Here is a 19,756-nt window from a genome sequence, read left to right on the forward strand (position 1 = left end):
GGGCCTGCTGCCCCCACTCCGGGGCCGACGCGGGATTGCACCAGCTGGGCAGCAGCCCAGACGCGACTGGCCAGGGGCTGGGCGCAGCATGCGCGCTGCTAGGTCCCCGCAGCAGGCCCAGGCTCGGGGGGTTTGGGCCCCGGCGCCAGAGCTGCAGCCGCCGAGCTTGGCCATCGGCTGCTTCCTCCCCCCGTGGCAGCAGGAGCTGCAGCAGCGGCTGCTCCCGAGTCGCGCTGCCCAGGGGGGGAGAAAAGCTGCCGCCTGGCCCCACGGGTCACCCCCCTACTCTCCCTACCACCCGACTGAGTCCTGCCTGCTCGGGGCCAGGCCAGAGTCTCACTCACCCTGGCCCCGTGCTTCCCCTGCGTCTCCCAGGCCTCCCTCCAGCGCTTGTGGAGGAAGGGTGTGTTTTTTTTGCCCCCCCCATATTTGACTTGGGTGATCCGGTCACCCTACTCAAGCAATAGACACCCATAACACCCCAAACCCATCCTCACCAGGGCACTGGATCCCCAAGTAATTTATTCTAAAAATGAAAGATTAATGGTCATTTTATCCTACCCTTTTTCCTGCACTATAACAGGTGTTACCTGAGTGGATGGATGTACTGTGCTGGAAAATAAGTATAAGATATGAAATTTATTTTTCAGGATTGTTCCCACAAACAGTGCAGATCCAAGATTGTCCCAAGAAGGGTCAGCTATGATCAGGTAGGTATGACAAAAAGTAGACTGGGAAAGAATGTGGGGAAGATTTACATGAAGGGATGCAGAGAGTAGTTCTAACCCAATGGGCAACTAAATTTCAGGGGGCAGGGGGGTCTGAAAAGGCAGAGAGTCAGCAGTCCTGTCTCCTTAGGCAGGACTGCTCGAAGCACCCTCTAGCCAAATATTTCATCAGCCAAGGAAGTTAGAACTATACAGCACTGCTTGACATCAGGTGGCTGCTTTGGCTAATTCAATTAGACGTCTCCCTCAGCCCAAGAAATAGCAACTACTCTAGTGAAGTGAGCATGAAGTTTGACTGGAGAAGAGAAACCACCTGCACATGGAAATGGATTGTATGGGAAATGACATACCTAGCAGCTCTGTTCCTGAAAGGGATCCTTGAACGATACAAAGAGTTGCATTTCCTCCATTCTTGTACAGGAGGCTTAGGGTGACCATATTTCCTATGCTGAATATGGGACACCTGGTAAAACTACTCTTATTCAAGCGAATTCAACGGCAATAACTCAGAACTATGCAGTACAAACATTCAAGTTAACTGAGTCTCCTGTTAAAAAGAAATATTAGGTAGTTGGATTCTTTTTATTTACCTTATCTTTAAGGCTTTAGGATTCACATGGGGAGGGGTGACACACACCTTTACCCCCCCTACACACACACACACACTCCCATACACCTCTCTCACACGGGTGTGTATGCACGCGCGACCTACCTGACCCTCCCTGCCCAGCACTCTCTGCCCTCATGCCTGGCTGGGCAGCCAGGACTGACCCGCCTCTCCTGGTACCTGGCACCATCTCTTCCTAAGGCAATAGGTGGAGGGCATGCAGGGTCACATCTCCCCCCCACAGATTTATGCCAGGGTTCACACCAGAATGTGGCCAGCAGCAGCCTTTTGGCATTGTGTGGGAGGGAAGGGACGTGAGCTGCTTCCGGCTGCAGGGGAGCAGGGCGGGGGAAGGGATGACCTGGCCCCTGTCTTTGCAGAGCTCATCTCTTCCCACCTCCCCACCCCCAGCTGTGTGGCTGGAAGCAACTTGCTCCTTCCTGGCCGCTGCTGGCCACCTACATAACCAAGCCACCTCCAGCTACAGTGCGGGCAGGAAGGGGTTAAACCCTAAGGCTGCATTGTGCACGGAAGCCCAGAGAACCTGACTGCAGGGGCTTTAGCAATCCTGACCAGAGTGGTGGCTCAGCAGGGAAGGGTGCCTAGGAGATAGAGCAGCCTCGCACCACCTGGGGACAGGATCCAGGGTGGGGTAGGCGCGGCGCAGGTGAAGAGGGTGCTAAGCCCCTGCCCCAGGGCTGCTGTGGAACCTACAGATTTGGGGCAGAACCAGCTGGAAATCCTTCCCCCCCCCACCCTCCCCCGCCTCCAGAGCTTAACCGAGGGGTGTAGAGTAGGGCTACCATAGGTCCGGATTTCCCCGGACATGTCCGGCTTTTCGGTCTATAAATAGCCGTCCGGGGGGGATTTCTAAAAATCTAAAAGTGTCCGGGATTTCCCCCCAGTTGGCTATTAATAGATCGAAAAGCAGCGGCCAAGCGCCACTGGGCAGCCAAAGCCCCTTCCTGGCTCCCCCCCATCCCCTGCAGCATTACCACGCCGCCCGGCCCCGCAGCTGTCTTCCTGCTCCTCCCCTCCCCTGAATGCTCTGCCCCCCTGCTCCTCCCCCTCCCCTGCTTCCCGCGAATCAGATGTTTGCAGGAAGTCTGAAAACAAGCAGGGACAGGCGAGCAGCAGCAGGTAAGCTGGGGGGGGGCGAGAACGCGAGGAGGAGGGCTCCAGAGAGGCGAGGTGCGGCGCGGCACGGCCCAGTCCGGCCCTGGCCGAGCGGCTCCCTCCAGCCCCGGCTAGCCCCAGCGACTCCGGCCCAGCTCGGGCCCCGGTTCTGGCCGAATGGCGCCGGCCCCAGCGGGTCCGGCCCGGCTCGGCTCGGGCCCAGCTCGAGCCCCACGAAGGCGGCCCCGGTTCTGGGCGAGCGCGCTGGCCCGGCCCCAGCCCTGGCCCCAGCAGCTCCGGCCCGGCTTGGCTCCCGCCCCAGCGGCTCCGGCCCAGCTTGGGCCCCAGGGCGGCGGCCCCGGCCGAGCGCACTGGCCCGAGCAGGAGGGTCAAGAGGGGTCGAGGCAGGCAGGGAGCAGAGGGGGTTGGATGGGTCGGGAGTTCTGGGGGTCCTGTCAGGGGGCAGGGAGCAGTTGGATAGGGCATGGGAGTCCTGGGGGGTCTGTCTGGGGGCGGGGGTGTGAATAAGGGTCAGGGCAGTCAAGGTGGGGGGTTCTCAGGCAGGGGCAGTCAGGGGACAAGGAGCAGGGGGGGTTGGGGGTTCTGAGGGGGGCAGTCAGGGGATGGGAAGGGGGAGGGAGTGGATGGGGGCGGGACAGGGCAGGGGTGGGGCTAGAGCGGGGCTCCCCCCCCCCCGCCCGTGTCCTCTTTTTTGATTGTGGAAATATGGTAACCCTAGTGTAGAGGCTTCCCCATGCCAGCGCTGTGCGGGGCTTTGGCACACACAGGGCTTGGCTCCTCCTGGCCAGTGCCCAGGCTGGAGGGTCTTGGGCTTTCCCAGGGAACCAGCCCAGCCAGAGACAATGGGGAAGGAAGGAGCCTGCCGGCCAGGCTGTTGGTGAGCTGTGCGCTCTGACCAGGGGCTGGTTCTCCCCATAGCGCTGGGAGTGGAACACGCCCCACGGGAAGGGGGGGAAAGAGGGTATGGAGGAGCAGTGGGGCTGGGTGGGCGAAGGGGCAAAGCAGCGAGAGGACAGTGAGGGGGGGAGCACGTAAAGGGCCGATGGGTGGGCAGCAGAGATAACACCTAACTGGCTGCTGCCTGTTGCCTGCCCGCATTCACCAGCCACTGCAGCGTGCAGCCAGTGCCAGCTGGAAATGGGACGGGGCCCTGCTGGCCAAGAGCCGGCACACAGCGGGGGCTGCACTAATGCACCAGCAGAGAGGGCAGCCAGCCCTGCACACTGCATCTTTGCTCTGCCACCAGCCTTGCACACCCACCCCAATCGTCAGCCACTGGACGCCCAGTCACTGCTGATGGGTGGGTGGCAAGCAGAGATCCACCAGCAGCAGGACCCGCCAGTACTGGTGGGGTGGGGGAGACAGATAATACGGGACAATTTGCTCATTTTAAAGGAAAAGTCAGGACACCTGCGGGAGGGCTAAAATACGGAACTGTCCCTTTACAAAGAGGACATCTGGTCACCCTACATCAATGGTTCCCAAACTTTAACAACCTGTGAACCCCTTTCACTGAAATGTCAAGTCTCGTGAACCCCCTTCTAAAAATTAATATTTCCAGGGATTTTCTCCTTTACCTGAGTATAAATTATAAAATTTGATCTTCGAAATATAAAATTTGTTTTTATGATATGCTTATTACACACTATTATTTATCATTACAGTATTTTTATTACATTATGAAAACGGCAACACTCTTCCAAGATCTCACTTTTGTAGCTTGTATGACTTTGAATAAGCCTGTTATAAGACAAGACTCCTATGTTTCATCAAGGAGTATCAGATGTGAAACAGCATGAAGGTGTTTAAGAAGCCAACTCAAATCGTTCCTACTACAGAAACATTCAGATCTTGAGCAGTCCAGGCAAACAACACGTTACAACAAAGCTTAAACTTGTTTTTCATAATAATTTTTAAAACCATACTAGTTGCCTATTTAATTTTAAAAATAGCAAAAAATATCCACCTCCCTTTCCACTTCTTATAAGGAGTCTTGAAGTTTAAATCTCCTCAGTATGATAGATATGCTTGCTTTGATCTGCTTAGCTCTTGGAAGTCCAGGGACTCCAGGCTGCTGGTCCCGTGTTGCCCGGTGTCCCTAGGGACAGCTCTGTCCGCCATTAGAGAATTTTTTCCCCCGAGAACCCCCTGTAACACTTCACAAATCCCAGTTTGGGAACCACTTCCCTAGGGAATAGTGCAGGATCTCAATCTGCCCCATGTTAGGGCAGAGGTTAGGAAGGGAGAGCTCCTGGTTAAGGAAGTGACCAACTTTGGTAGAAAACCAAGACAACTACTATATCCTTGTGGAAAATGAAGAATAGGGAGTCAGATTAGAATTGCTAACTAACGGTCATGGGAAAAGAAATTTCAAAAAACAACATGTAAAGAAGAATGAATTTTAGTGACTCAAGGGAGTCAGTGTTTATAGACTAGGTACAGGCTACAGGGAGAGACTGTTGATTTAACGGGATGAGGCAGAAGACTGCCTTAAAGAAACTTATCAATAGAGGCTGAGCCCATACTGGCTACCTCGTTGAGCACACTGAGAACAAATGCCTGAACCCAAAGGGCATTAAATTATAAGACCCTTCTCAAAACCCTCCTGAAGAAACTCAAACTGCAGTATGCTTTGAGACCTGTTTGGTTCTGCACCAGCAAGAAAACACTGACCTAGACAGATGGGACTGCAGATGTGTACTTTGTTTTTTTTATGATTAACAACGTTATATGATTCAGAACTGGATTGTACATAGCTTATATAACCATATATTCCTACCACTATTATCCTCATCCCTCACTATTCCATCCTTCTATTTATTATGACAACTTTATTGCATCTTATCCAATTAGACTAAGGTCAGGAACCATAGCTTCTGATTAATTTGTACAGCACCTAACACACACCCCCCCCTGATCAATAGGTGCTACTAAATATATGTATATAAATAGTAAGTTAACAACAGAATGACAAGTCCTTTTTCCAGGAAGGAAGAATGTTGGGGAGACTTTCAAGAAGGTCCAACCTTAAAAAGCCAGATCCTTAAGCCTGAACATGGCCGGGATATCGTCGTGCAACAGGTCCAAACTTTGAGAGAATTTCATGTTGACATCTGAGAACCAAGCCCTCTGGAGTTATAAGGATCAAATACAACCTTTGCTCTCTACATCTTCTACTCATTGGGAATTTATTGAAGAAGTGGGAACACATAAGCCTCAGTTTTTTCCAGCTAAATGAGAAGTCGTCTAAGGTCTAGTATCTGATGCGTACCCCATCACTGTGCAGCAGTCCACTCTCCAGTATGGATTTAAGTTCTTCTCAATTAGTCTGTGTGCTAATCCGGCTCAGAACAAATACAGGATTTAATGCACTCCCCTCAACAAGGCTTAAATCAATGACCCTCTAGTGCTTTGTACTATAGTGCTTTTGTACTATAGTTGTTTTACTTGGCCTTGTGATTATTTGTGAAAGTACACATGCAGCACGTTAAGTAAGACCAGGAAGACTGCCTGAGCTCCAAAATACTGTTGTGCAATCCTCTTTCTGGCTGGCCAGCTCTGCTGGACCAATTTCCTGAAAGTGTGGGCTCCCCAGCTTATAAGGCTGGCATCCATGCTTATGTATTTATAAGGTGAGTGTATAAATTCTGAGTGTGGTGTTCCTGTTCATTCACCAGAGGAGGATTTGACTGATGAGTGGCTCAAGTGACTTTTCCAAATCCTCCCTTGTTGACAGTATGAACTGTAAGAGTTGCTACTTTAAGTTTCAGGAACGAAAACTGCACCCACACTACCAGGTCTTGGCATAACATTGGCATGCTCAGAAATGACATACAAAACCAGCTGGGGAAGACTCACCAACTCAGGAAGAGAGCAAATGTTTCCAGTTTCTGAATCCTTTCCTGAGATGGGGAGTCTATGCCATTTCAAGTGTCTATGTCAGTCCCCAAGTGGGCAATTTTCTGAGATGGGAATCAGGGAACTATGAACTCCAAGTGAGCCAAATATTTTCAGGCATATTTCCATCAGAGCAGAGGTTTTCAAAATGTGGCAAAGAGGTTATCGGGGAGGTGTGAGGACCTGACTGGTACTAGGAAGAAACTGGTGTTAAACAAAATAAAAAAAAAAAAAAAATCTGGTGTGTAGAGTCGCAGCACCATTCGGGTTTGGCCCATTTGCCCCTCTGTCATCACGGCCCAGCCCTGCGGGATACAGGAGCTGCTGCTGCCTGAGGTGAGCTCACTCTCCAGTCCCGCCCATGCTGACTTCCCCTCCTCACTGGGCCCGGGCTTGTTCTCCAGGCCCACACCTGAATGATACAAGCATATCCAAACAAAAATGTCTGACACTGGTGATAATTGCTAAGATACGTAGAAAATACGATCATCTAACTCAGCACTCTGATAGCCACATTTAACTGGTTTAAATGATAAACCCTTAACATTGCCATATTTTAAGATAGATAGATACAGGGGCCAGGGGGAAATGGAAAGTTGGTTTGTCCATTCAAGAGTTTTGAAAATTACTGAAGTGTTACTCCATTCCCACCTTTATTTGTAATTATTAAACTAGTCAGAGGATAAATTACTGCACTAAGTTTTTCCTTGGACAGAGCTTTGATTTAAATTTAATTTGCTCCTTAACTGTTTTATTCACCACATCATTTTACTGTTCATTTCTAGTAGGTCAGGCCTTGTTTCCTACTGATGTTGCCACCAGTAGCAGCCAAAGAAAGAATTAGTGTAAACTGGCCGCTGGAGTTTTACCCATTTATCTAACCATGCTAACAGCAAGTTTCTCAGACTGGCTGTTTAACATGCCCTGTCTACACTAGAGCTCCTACCTTTGCTAGTAGTGCTGGAGTTGCACTGGTGGTAAGCAGTAAAAAAAATTCCTTTTAAATGTCTAGCATAGATAAGTGGCTTTTTGCTTCCAAAATCAATTTGCCAGAGCAGGCAGAGCACAAGTTAACTGTTGAGACACATATACACAGTCCAACTGTCCACAAACAACTACATTTAATGTCTTCCTTATCACCACAAAAATATTTAAGACAAACAAGATCAAGGACTGAATGCACAGTAAAACTTAAAACTGCAGGTAAAAGCTATAACTTTAATTGAAAACCCATACGTCAAAGAAAAACATACCACTCCATCAGCAATCTTCCAGTCTGTGCGACTCTCATATTTCTGTAGTTGCTTTTCAAACAGTTGTGCTATGGCTCGATGGACAAGTTCATACTGCTCCTATTGTATGCATATTAGAGATTATGATTAATGTACAAGATCCTTTTAAAAAAGGACATACCATAAAGTCCAAGTCTATACTACAGAAGAACATACCTTGGTCTGCACTGCAGAATGCCTTTGTGTCCTCATATCTTGTATTAAATTAAACACATTGAACTCTTCTGGTATTTTCTGAAATACAGGGCAAAGTTATGTTATTTTTCTATAAAACTCAATACAGTATATTGTCAGCATAGTGATTTAAAATGTGTCATACCAATTAAGTTATCACTATAGCATGCCTTATTGCTTTTATAGAAAGCTGATCCATGTAAGTGAATCTTACGAAAGTCATTTAGAGCAACTGTTCCTTCAGAACTGGTATTTATAACGGTTTCACTGGTAGTGCAGATCACACAAATATTTTTAAGATCAATTCTGAAAATGTGACAGACTTGGTAGAAGCAATAATGTCTGACACACTGACATTATGGCAACCCATCAGCATGTCTCTTTGCTTCATGATGAAACTAAAAACCACAAAGTGAAATATAAAAGCAGATTGCATTTGAAATTTCAAATGCAGAAAGTCTAAGATGGTATAAGAAATCCTTGCAGAAGAAACAATGAGTAAACATACTTTGCAGTATATTTATAGATGTTGAAAAATTGACCTTCAGACATAATTTGAAAATCAGCACTTCAGATCAGCATTCAGGTCAATATACTCAGAACTATGTACTACTTAAATTTACAGTTTGACATTTTACCTTGAGATGCTTCCATTCTGACACTAGGTAGGTTTTTGTTTTGTTGATATAGGAAAGTGCTTCCATAAGTAACCTAAAGCCAATTTTTAATATACAGTAACTCCTAGCTTAACGTTGTAGTTATGTTCCTGAAAAATGCTACTTTAAGCAAAACGATGCTAAGCAAATTCAATTTCCCCATAAGAATTCATGTAAATGGGGGGGCCGAGAGGGAGGGAGAAAAGAGGTTAGTTCCAGGGACATTTTTTTCACCAGACAAAAGACATTCGATCGATCAAGTTTTAAACAAACAATTTAATACAGCAATGACGATTGTGAAGCTTGGTTGAGGTGGTGAAGCCAGAGGGTGGAAGAGAGTGGGATATTTCCCAGGGAATGCCTTACCGCTAAATGATGAACTAGCACTGTCTGAGCCCTCAAGGATTAACACATTGTTGTTAATGTAGCTGCACACTCTACAAGGCAACACAAATGGAGGGAGGGGAGACAGCATAGAGAGAGACAGCGACACATACCGTGTGTGTGTGTGTGTGTGTGTGTGTGTGTGTGTGTATAACACACGCATTGCCCCTTTAAGTATGCTGACCCCACTTTAAGTACACTGCCTTTTTAAGTAGATTAGCAAGTTGAATAGCAGCTGCTGCGAGCAAGCTCCCTCCATCCTAAGCCCAGTCATGTCCCCGCCCAGCTCTGTGAAGATGGGGTAAAAGAGCAGGGGGCAAGAAGGACACCCTGACATTAGCACCCTTCCCCCTCCGGCACAGCAAGCAGGAGTTTCCCGGGAGCAGCTCCAAGGCAGAGGGAAGGAGCAGCACTCGGCAGTGGGGGGCGGGAACTGCCTGGCAATTGATAGCCTGCTGGGCAGCTGCCGCACAGGGAACTTAGGGGAGCTGATGGGGGGCTGCCACCGGTCCACCCTGGTTCCAAGCCCCCACCAGCTAGCTCCAACAGGCTGCTCTTTCTGCAAGCAGAGGACAAAGCAGGTGGCTGCCAAACAACGTTATAATGGAGCATTGTGCAACTTTAAACGAGCATGTTCTCTAATTGATCAGCAATGTAACAACGAAACAATGTTAACCGGGACGACTTTAAAATCTGAACATTTGATATTTCTGATTTTGTTACTCTTCAGCAAGTTGGAAGCTTAATTTTAAATCACTGGTATAAAATATGACCTAATTCTACAATAAGTTATATTCCTATAAATCTTCCTTACCCCAGCTTTTAGCAAATTCCATGTATAATCTATGGCACAGATGGCTCCCGTTCTTCCACACCCTGCACTAGGGACATAAGCAACAGTTACTCGATAGTTCTTTTGACAATGATTTAAGTTAACCTGTGTAAGTTCTATAGACTTAACATTTTCATATTTACAGAATCAAGGTAAAAAATATCACTACCTACTTAAAAATATATCAGTCCTCAAATACCTTTTGTCAGCCAGCTCTTAATGTATTTAATGTAAAGTACATGTATTTTCATGTTTTCATAGCCAACAGGCATCAGCATTTCAGATGTGAAGAAATGCTACATTAAAGTGTATTGAGGCATTTTTGCCTATTCTATATACTACAGAGAATAGTACGTAACTGGCCTAACAGCTCAAGCAGTATAGGATGGCTACATAGAGGAAGAGACAATAGAAAAGTGTAAAATGTTAAGTTTTCATTTTCTTGATAACCTGGTAAAACACAATATGGGTTGCTTCTCAATTTATATAACTGACCATCTTTAAAGTGTAGTTCTCCTTTGAAAAGTGATGAAAAATTGAATCAAATTTCCACGTTTATTCTGTCTCAAATGATTTCTGTAGCAAATGTGTCTAATTTACAAGTAAAGAGACTTATTTTACACTATCAGTTCAAAACCCAATCTTTGATTCCTTTCTTCCCATGCTTCATAACTAATAATTAAGTTTCTGCAGGATAACCTATCCCCAATGCCTGTGCATCTCCATTATCTTCTATAAGGCTAGGCCTACACTGGGGGGCGGAGGGGGAGGGAGGAAATAGATTTAAGATATGCAAACTCAGCTACGCAAATAGACGTATCCTATTCGACTTACCCTGCTGTGAGGACGACGGTAAATCGACTGCCGCGGCTCCCCCGTCGACAGCGCTTACTCCTCCTGATGAGGTGGGAGTACGCGCGTCGATTCGGGGATCGATTTATCCGTCTAGGTGCAACTGGTTGAAACTTAGTTTACAATTCTGTTGATGCTCAAGAAGCAAAATCCAGTTAACTTTTCTTAGCACTAAATAGGACTAAAAAACAGTAAAAACTGTCACTAATGTCAGCTGATGCGACTGAATCCACAAAGATGCACATCTGTTGAGTAAAAGGGTATGTTTTCCATAGTCAACTTTTCAGAGTAGAACCACACTTTAAAGCCAGAAAGCATCCCTAAAAGGTTATCCTTTCCTATATAATTTTTGATGTATAATCACTCATTAACTCTGATCACAACCAAATGCATGTTCAAACAGTTACTTGCAGAAATAGTTACATTTATAGTGAAGTCATTAGTGTTGACTAATCAAAGGTCATATCTATATTCAGGGTCAATTCTCTTCCAACCTATGAAAAAGCGATTGGAATTCATATTTGAGAGAGAAAACAAAGCATACAAAAATGTATTATAGGGTAATGACCACTGACAGAAGTTTTAAAGTAAAAAAGTACTAGAGCTTGTTACTGTGGCTTTTAGTAGCCTTTTCATTAAAATTAATAGAGTATTAAAGGGAAATCAAAATCATATAGGTTTAATATAATCATAACTTGTTAGGTATTTAAACACGTGTCGCAAGAATAGTTTAAATTTTGTGGGTCAACAAAATAGATGCTCAAGTTCCCCTGGAGGTTCTGCAACAGCAGCTAGCGTGCTGCTCTGGTCTATGATGAAGGGCTACAGATTTTTTTTTTTTTTGGGTCAGGGGAAAGGAAATTTCCACACCCTTTTGGGAAGTTCAAATGTTTGGAAAGTTGATTTTATCTTTGCTTTTTCTAGTATAGTCATTGCTACTTTGGCATTTATTCTTTTAAGGAAAAAAGTGACAATTGCATAAGCCTCAATTTTATATTATGTTTAATCCTGCTATGAATTCAGACATCATTCGTCAGAGCAGCCTAGAAATACTAAAATTAATAGATGTTCTAAATGGAGATACAGTAGGCTCATCAACAAGGAAAGAAACCCTCTGGAATTTAAGAACAGTAAATCTTATTTAATATACAAATAGATTTGACATTTGCACTGGGTGTTTATTTTATATATCAATGGAGTGGCTAAGCAAATACATAATTTGAGAATTAATGGCATAACAGTGTTTGTTGTTTCTAATCTATCTACAGCGTGCTATGAAAATATATAGGCACATTCTAAACATGGTTTTAGTACTCAACTAATATTTTTATCATTTTCATAACTATACTGCTATATATTTCTCTCTTTGGCTGTATTTTTGTTTTTGCAATGCTATCATGAAGCAAAATTCAGTCTAACAAGTTCTGTGGTTTAGTCTAAATTGGAAATGTAGTTTTAACCCTTATTTCATTAAAACAATTGCAAAGGTGCGTGCTTTTGAGAGACTTTTGATGTCTGCACTGGTAGCTTGCCAGAAATCCAATGACTGCTCTTGATTTGCATATGGATGTACATGTTAACAAATGCATACAGGCCTGTTATTTCTTAGCACTTTCATCTTCCTTGATATAGGAACAGAAGTTGTGTATTTGTTAATTATACCGGTAATGAAAACCTGCAGATCAATTTCCCATATTTATAGAATTTAGTGATGAAAGACCCATTAGGCATCTTGTCCATAAGACATATTCTAATACTTCACCCTTCTAGTTCTGAAATGTCCTTAGAAACAGCTTCCACTGCTTTGTCCTCAGTCCTTCACTTGAAGATGAGAGGACAGCCCTGAGCTGCATTTTAAGAGTTTACAAGTGTATAGTTAGCCTTTGGGCCACATGTTAAAGTATACATAATCCATGAAGCTGTGTAGAAAAAACGGTTACCTACCTTTCGTAACTATTGTTCTTCAAGATGCGTTGCTTGTGTCCATTCCATTCTAGGTGTGCGCGCACCCATATGCGCGGCCGAAGATTTTTGCTTTAGCGGTATCCGTAGGGTAGGCTACAGTGCCCTCTTGAGTGCCGCGCCTATGGGTTGGTATATTAGGCACCGCCGGCCCAATGCCCTCTCAGTTCCTTCTTGCCGGCAACTCCAACAGAGAGGCAAGAGGGTGGGTAGTAGAATGGACATGAGCAACATATCTCAAAGAACAACAGTTATGAAAGGTAGGTAACCATTTTTTCTTCTTCAGGTGCTTGCTCATGTCTATTTCATTCTAGGTGACTCACAAGCAGTATCCCTGGTGGTGGGCTCAGGAGTACATGATCATGCGTCTTGCAACACTGCTCTGCCAAAGCCAGCATTGTCTCAGGTTTGCTCAGTAAACGCATAATGAGACGTAAGTGTGTTGATAGATGACCAGATAGCGGCTCTGCAGATATCCTGAATTGGCACCTGGGCCAGGAAGGCTGCCGATGAAGCCTGCGCCCTAGTCGAGTGGGCAGTCACGGTCGCCAGTGGAGCCACCTTTGCCAGGTCATAGTAATAATGGATGCAGGCGCTGACCCTGGGCAACCTTTCATCTTGTCTGCCACCGCAACGAACAACTGCATTGACTTACGAAACGGCTTTAAGGCTCAAAGATTGAAGTAGAAGAATCGCTAGCCCTTGCAAGGCAAGGGAAAGGCGCTCTGACTAACCACCATGGGCGGTAAGAAGGAACCGAGAAGGCGTAGGGCCGGCAGCACCTAATATACCGACGCATGGGCACGGCACTCAAGATGGTGCTATAGCTGACCCTATGGATAACGCCAAGGCAAAAATCTCAGACAGCCACGCACATGGGCACTAGAATGGAATCAACGCGAGCAAGCACTTGAAGAAGAGGAGAGGTTCTTTCTGACAATGAGCTAGAAGAGTAACTTTTCAAAATTAAATATATACATGTAAGTCTTGTACTCAACATACTTTAAAAAAATATTAAGAAATATATTTGGTACCTGCAGTGTATACAAATAGGCACATCTTCATGCTCCTGGTATTCTCTCATTAAGCTGATCATGTCCAGAATAGAATCAAAAGATGAAGGTACATCGTGGTCAGGCCAGTTCACGTAATGAAACTGATATACCCTACGAGTTTCCTAAGAAAAAAATGTAAATGAAACACACATTGAAGAATTTTGTATAAATGTATGATCATTGTCTGCATGATTTATTTTCCAGATCAAAGACTTTCACTGCAACGACAACAGATGCTGCATTTAGCCGAAGTGAAGTAAGATTGAGCAAGAACAGCATAAGTGGATGAAACAGATTTTGATTTGGGATTGATATGGAAATCAAGATATCCAATTTTGTTACAACCACCATGGACTCCAGTGTTTTTTGTATAAAGTAAAACTTGTAATCTTAAATTATATTAAGTAAAAAGTAAGTATTCACTAACAAACTTGTTTAAGCCAATGGTTTTCAACCTTTTTTCGTTTGAAAACCCCTAAACAATTATGAATGAAGGTGCAGTCTGCAGAACCTCAGAGGTCCATGGACTACAGGTTGAAAACCACTGATTTAAGCCCATAGAGGAGGTTGAAAAGAGGGGCTACAGGAAAAGAAAGACAACTCAGATATGCAGACCTCATCTTTTTAACTTTTGTTGGACCTACAAAAGGAACATAGCTGAGAGAGAGATTCTGTCTTGTACATCATTAACTGAACATATTAAATTCTAATTGTTTACATCTGTGTAAGCCCATTGAAGACAACATGCTTGCATATATGTCAGTAAGGACCTAATTTGGCCTGCAAAACCTTTATGAACTGTGTAGATGTGCAAAGAATGCTAGATCCAGAGTGACATTCAGATCCCAGGAAGAGTTTGCAGGACTGGCAGAAGAATAACTTGTAAAACTTATGCTTTTGATAACTACTTTTTAGAACAGAACCAAACTAGCAGTCTTCAGGAAAAACTGCAAAAAAGTAGTGCATACAACGTTCCAATGAGCATTTCACAGAATTAGATGAGAAAGAAGTTTTCATATCATTTGTTCAAGCTCATCTACAGACTGCAGATACCAATTTTCATCCTTTGCTGAACTGAATGTACCATTATGCGATAAAAAGGAAAGTTTATATCTAATAATGAAGAGTGCTTAATTAGTGTAACTAATTGATTTTTTGAAAAAGGGGAATTAGATGCTCATGACTAGGAAAAAAAAACTTTATTGACAGAGCAGGTTAAGTACAGTTATCAAGCTTCTCCCAAATAACCTGTCAATGTGTCTCAATTATTTTGTTCTAGAGGGACCAACTCTATGGGTGAGGAGGCGATTCAATTTTTAAACCTATTATCTTTGGCTTTACTGCCAAGATGGTAAACAAAGTGCAAATTGTGACTGTTTTTGTTACTGGTGTTTTTTTGTTATTGTAATATAGTGGAGAGTTGTCCTATAGAAACTTAAACTGGGACTGCAGACTTCATAGGTCAAACGGTTGGATGCTAACTGGGATACAAGCTAAACATTATCAACAATAAACCTGAATTATCCAGTCCCCATAAGATTTAATTGTTAACGATAGCCTGCTCTTTGTTTCTTTAAAAATTCCTCAAATGTAGAAATGCACTGAGTGCACCCAAAAACAATCGTAAAGAACAATTCATCACACAACATAATATATTCAAAGTCCCTCTGAACTTATTTAGTGCAGGTAATCAAAGAATTTGGGATGTTTTATAGACTGTCATGGCTTCCTGTAGCTTGAACAACAAAATAAATTGATACAACTGTACACACTATTCTGTGTAAGTTGTTATTCAGAAAAAAAAGCTATCTGAAATGGTTGAGATCCGAGTTATTTTTAGGGACAGGAAATGCCTCTTCAAGTGAGAAAATCTGACCAAGCACACAACGGTAGCTTGTAACAGTCATTTAGTAACAGTGGTGGCCACTACAAACCCCAGGCTGGATAATTACCTACGTTGTTTTAGGCTAGTTATCATTAGGTTTATGAAATTTGTATTATTGTCAGCCATTTGACAGGACCATAAATGGCCCTCCCCAACTCTTTATTCTGAGCTACAAATTAGCCCTCTTTTTAAGAGGTATAACTCTGCAGAAAGGATCAACTCCTGCATTTTTTTTTTTTAAACAGTTACTTTGGAAGGGAGCTTGATTTCCTTTAGTAAAAAAGACAAACAACTTCCAATACTTGTTACCATGACCAGTTCTGAAGTCTGAACATTATTTAACCCTTTGTTTTTCATAGAATTACTGTGTGTGTACAAGAATTCTCAAACTATTTCTGCAAATTTAACATTTTACAATAATTAAATTCTCGTGTCAGACATTTTGTTCAAGAGAAGGTTACTCGCCCTGTGCAGTAACGGAGTTTTTTGAGATGTTTGTTCCTATGGGTGCTCCACTTGTTAGGTGTGGCATTGTCTCCTGCACCTGGGATCGGATATCTTCATCAGCAGTGACAGTGAGACCACACATGCGTATCTCCCCACTCCCCGCTTCCCCAGGGCTATGCGTGGGACACGTATATAGTGCTTTGCAGTCCAACCGCCCCCAGGTTCCTTCTCTGCCACAGAGCTGATGGGGGTTTTTTGGGGGTGGGGGGGAGGTTGGGGGTCCGAAGCCGAGGGGAGGAGGATGGCTAGTGAAGCACCCATAGGGACGCACATCTTGAAGAGCCTCAGTTACTGCACATTGTGAGTAACCTTCTCTTTGAGTGATGTCCGTACAAATGCGCCACTTTTAGATAACTAGAAAGCAATGCCCCTAATTGGAAGGCTGGGGCTATGGAGTGACGTTTACTGTCAATGATAGGACGGTATGTCCTAGGAGAGCATCTGCTGCGGCACTGTGAATAATAGTGTAGTGACAGACAAAAGTGTCTATTGGTGTCCATGTGACTGCTTTGCAAATTTCAGCAACAGGGAAATTGAGAAATGGTATTGAGGTGGATAATGAACATTTGGAATGTGCTCTGATTGTAGTAGGAGGTTGTCCATTGTGGAGTTCATATGAAAATGTATACACTTCAAAATCCACTTTGAAAGGCATTCATATATGACGGTGCCTCTAGATCTTTCGGTGGTGGAGAGGAATAATTGTGGTGATTTTCAGAAAGGTTTAGTCCTGTACAAGTAAAACACCAATGCTCATCTCATGTCCAGGGTGTGGAGAGCTGCCTCCTGTTGGTTACTGTGCGGCTTTGGAAAGAAGTAAGGAAGGTGCACTGATTGTTTGACATGGAAAGATGTTGGAACCTTAGGTAGAAATCTTGGGTGTGGGCATAGTGTAACTTTGTTCTTGTGGAACAGAATGTATGGTAGATATGCCAAAAGGGCTGCAATTTTGCTGACTCGTCGGGTTGAAGTGATGGCGACAAGGAAGGCAGTTTTCATTCATAGATGCACGTAACAATAGGTTGCCATTGGTTCAAATGGGGGTCTAGCCAGAGAACATAGGATGAGGACTAGGTCCCAGGTCTCATGGGGATAAAGATTTTGGAGGTCAGTCAGAAAACATTTTGTGAGCAGATGTGTGAAGACAGAGTGATCGTCTACGTGGCAGTGAAAAATAGTGACTGCTGCCAAGGGTCTCGTGGAACTCGTGGATAACTCTGTTTAAGGTGTAGCATGTAATCCACGATAAGTTGTAGCGGAGCATATGCTGCGTCGACTTGGTGGGAGGCACACCTGTATTGAAATCTTGTCCATTTGTGAATGTAAGTGCATCTAGTTGTGTCATGCCTGCTCCTTAAACACATCAGTTTGACTGTGTCAGAACCATGGAGGAGCCAGGCTTTGAGATGGAGCATCTGTGGATTGGGATGGAGGATGTGTCCTACAAAAGGAGCCGTGGCATTGGATGGAGAGAGAGATCAATTGGCACACCATCATGTAGAAGAGCTAAGTATACCAGACCTGTCGTGGCCATGTTGGAACTATAAGTATGACATGAGCACGATCCTCCCGTATCTTGCAAAATACTCCAAATAGGAGGGGAAAGGAGGGAAAGGCATAAAAGGAGCAGTATGTCCCATATTATGAGGAATACACCTCCTATAGGTCCATGTCTCAGTCCTCCTCTGGAACAGAATTGAGGGCAGCGGGCATGGTGCTGTGTGGCAAAGAGGTCTATGGTGGGGTATCCCGATTGAAGATGGGATGAAGTGCTTGCATATCCAGTTTCCACTTGTGAGCATGGGAGAACCTACTGCTCAGTGCATCCATGATGGTGTTTTGGTGTCCAGGGAAGTACGCTGCTGAAATGGTGATGTGTTGGATACACCAGTTCCACAGTTTAGTGAGTGCCTCTGATCATAAAGAGTGGAACCTCACTCCACCCTGCCGGTTGATATAATATACACAGGTGAGATTGTCAGTCATCACTTATAGTATGATGTTTGAGAAGAGGTAGGAAATGTTGGCAGGCATTGCAGACTGTTCATAATTCTAGGAGATTGATGTGTAGGGTGTATTCGGTTAGTGACCATCTGCCCTGCACTGTGTGATTAGGGAAGCATCGGTTGTTAGGATCATGGTTGGTGGAGATTGGAGGAAAGGAACCCCGACAAACATTGTTGGGTTGTGTCCACCAAAGTAGTGAGCCCTTTACTCTCACTGGCATGGATAAGAGGTTGTGAAGGCTGTGTTTGTGGGGGAGATATACTGTACGGAGCCATGGCTGAAGACATCGCATGTGTAGATTTGCATGCCTGACCACGAAAGTGGCCATTGCCATGTGGCCTAGAAGTTGGAGGCACATTCTGGCAGAGATCAGGAGGCAGACTCGTACATTCGATACCAGACCTACTACACTTGAGAATCCATGAGAAGGTAGAAAGGCTCCGGCTTGTATGGCATCCAACTGTGTGCCAATGAATCCCAGTTGTGTACCAGCATTAAAGTGGACTTTTCTAGGTTCACAAGGAGACCTAACTTCGTGAACAGGTCCATTGTTATGTGGACGGCTCAGAGAGCATCAGTCTCAGATGTGGCCTTGAAGAGACAGTCGTCCAAGTATGGAAAGATGATGACATCTTGTTTCCTCAGATAGGCAGCGGTTACCGCAAGGACCTTGGAGAACACCCAAGGAGTTGAGTACAGTCTGAAAGGCAGTACTTTGTGTTAGTAGTGGCTGTCGCCCAACACGGATTGGAGAAATTGCCTGTGGGCAGGGTGTATTGTAATATGAAAGTATGTGTCTTTGTGGTCAAGGGCCAAGAACCAGTCCCCCTGTTCCAGTGCTGTGATAATATTGGAGAGAGTAACCATTTTGAAGCATTGCAGTTTGATTAACTTGTTTAGATTGCGATGGTTCACGATGGCTCGCCAGTCTCCAGATTTCTTCTGGATCAGGAAATGGTGGGAGTAGAAATCCTGTCCCATGTGCCAGGAAGGGAAGGGTTCTATGGCTCCCAGTTACAGAAGATTTATTTCTCCCCATATAATGGAATTGTGAGAGGGGTCCCTGAAGGACAGAGAGGGAGTGGGCTGTGGTGGGACGGATAGGAAGGGGATGGAATATCCTTCGATTACCTCTAGAACCCACTTGTCCGAGGTGATGAGTCTTCAAGAAGGGAAAAATAGAGCTAGTCATTCATCAAACTAGTGGAACATCAAAGACAGTGGGGATGACTGGAATAGTGGGAGGCTTCTTGGGGCCTAGACCACACCTTCAAAATTGTTTCTGTGGTGGGGGCACGTGAGAGGTAGCCCCTTGATGAGCAGGCTGTCTACATTTGATAGGAGGCCTTTGTCTTTGGTGCTGGGTGTCAAAGTGCCGTTGATGGGTGTACTGCTGTGGTCAGGATTGCAGGGGGAGATGATATTTCCCTGGCTGTCTCTTTGGTGCTGACATGTAAATGCCAAGATCAGAGTGTAGCTTGGGAGTCTATTAGGGAATGCAGAGAATTGTCTGCACGCTTCGAAAATAATTTCTGGCCCTCAAAAGGTAAGTCCTCTACCGTGGTATGTACCTCCTTAGGAAAACCTGAAAGGTGGAGCCATGATGCATGCCTTATCCATCACGACTGCTGTGGTCATCAAGCAGTGGTGCCTGCATAGTCTAACATGGCTTCCAGGGCTGAACGAGCTAGGTGGTGTCCTTCCAACATTAAGGACTGGAACTGCTCTTTCTTGGCCTCTGACAGGTCATGGCAGAGTTCCTCCAATTTAGAGTAGTTTAG

At 44.9% G+C, this 19,756-nt stretch overlaps 1 protein-coding gene across 8 annotated transcripts in view; it reads right to left on the minus strand.

Moving 5' to 3' along the window:
• Positions 1-19,756, minus strand: part of PTPN12 (protein tyrosine phosphatase non-receptor type 12) — a 148,388-nt gene that overhangs the window by 42,779 nt on the left and 85,853 nt on the right. For all 8 annotated transcript variants that reach the window (XM_024109161.3, XM_042859381.2, XM_042859379.2 and 5 more), the window contains exons 8-11: positions 13,556-13,698; positions 9,690-9,756; positions 7,818-7,895; positions 7,623-7,721 (exon numbers count right to left, since the gene is read on the minus strand). In XM_024109161.3, coding sequence (XP_023964929.1) covers positions 7,623-7,721; positions 7,818-7,895; positions 9,690-9,756; positions 13,556-13,698 — 387 coding nt within the window. The remainder of the gene's footprint in view (positions 1-7,622; positions 7,722-7,817; positions 7,896-9,689; positions 9,757-13,555; positions 13,699-19,756) is intronic.

The sequence above is a fragment of the Chrysemys picta genome, chromosome 1 (genome assembly GCF_011386835.1).
Source record: "Chrysemys picta bellii isolate R12L10 chromosome 1, ASM1138683v2, whole genome shotgun sequence".
Lineage (NCBI taxonomy): Eukaryota > Metazoa > Chordata > Testudines > Emydidae > Chrysemys > Chrysemys picta.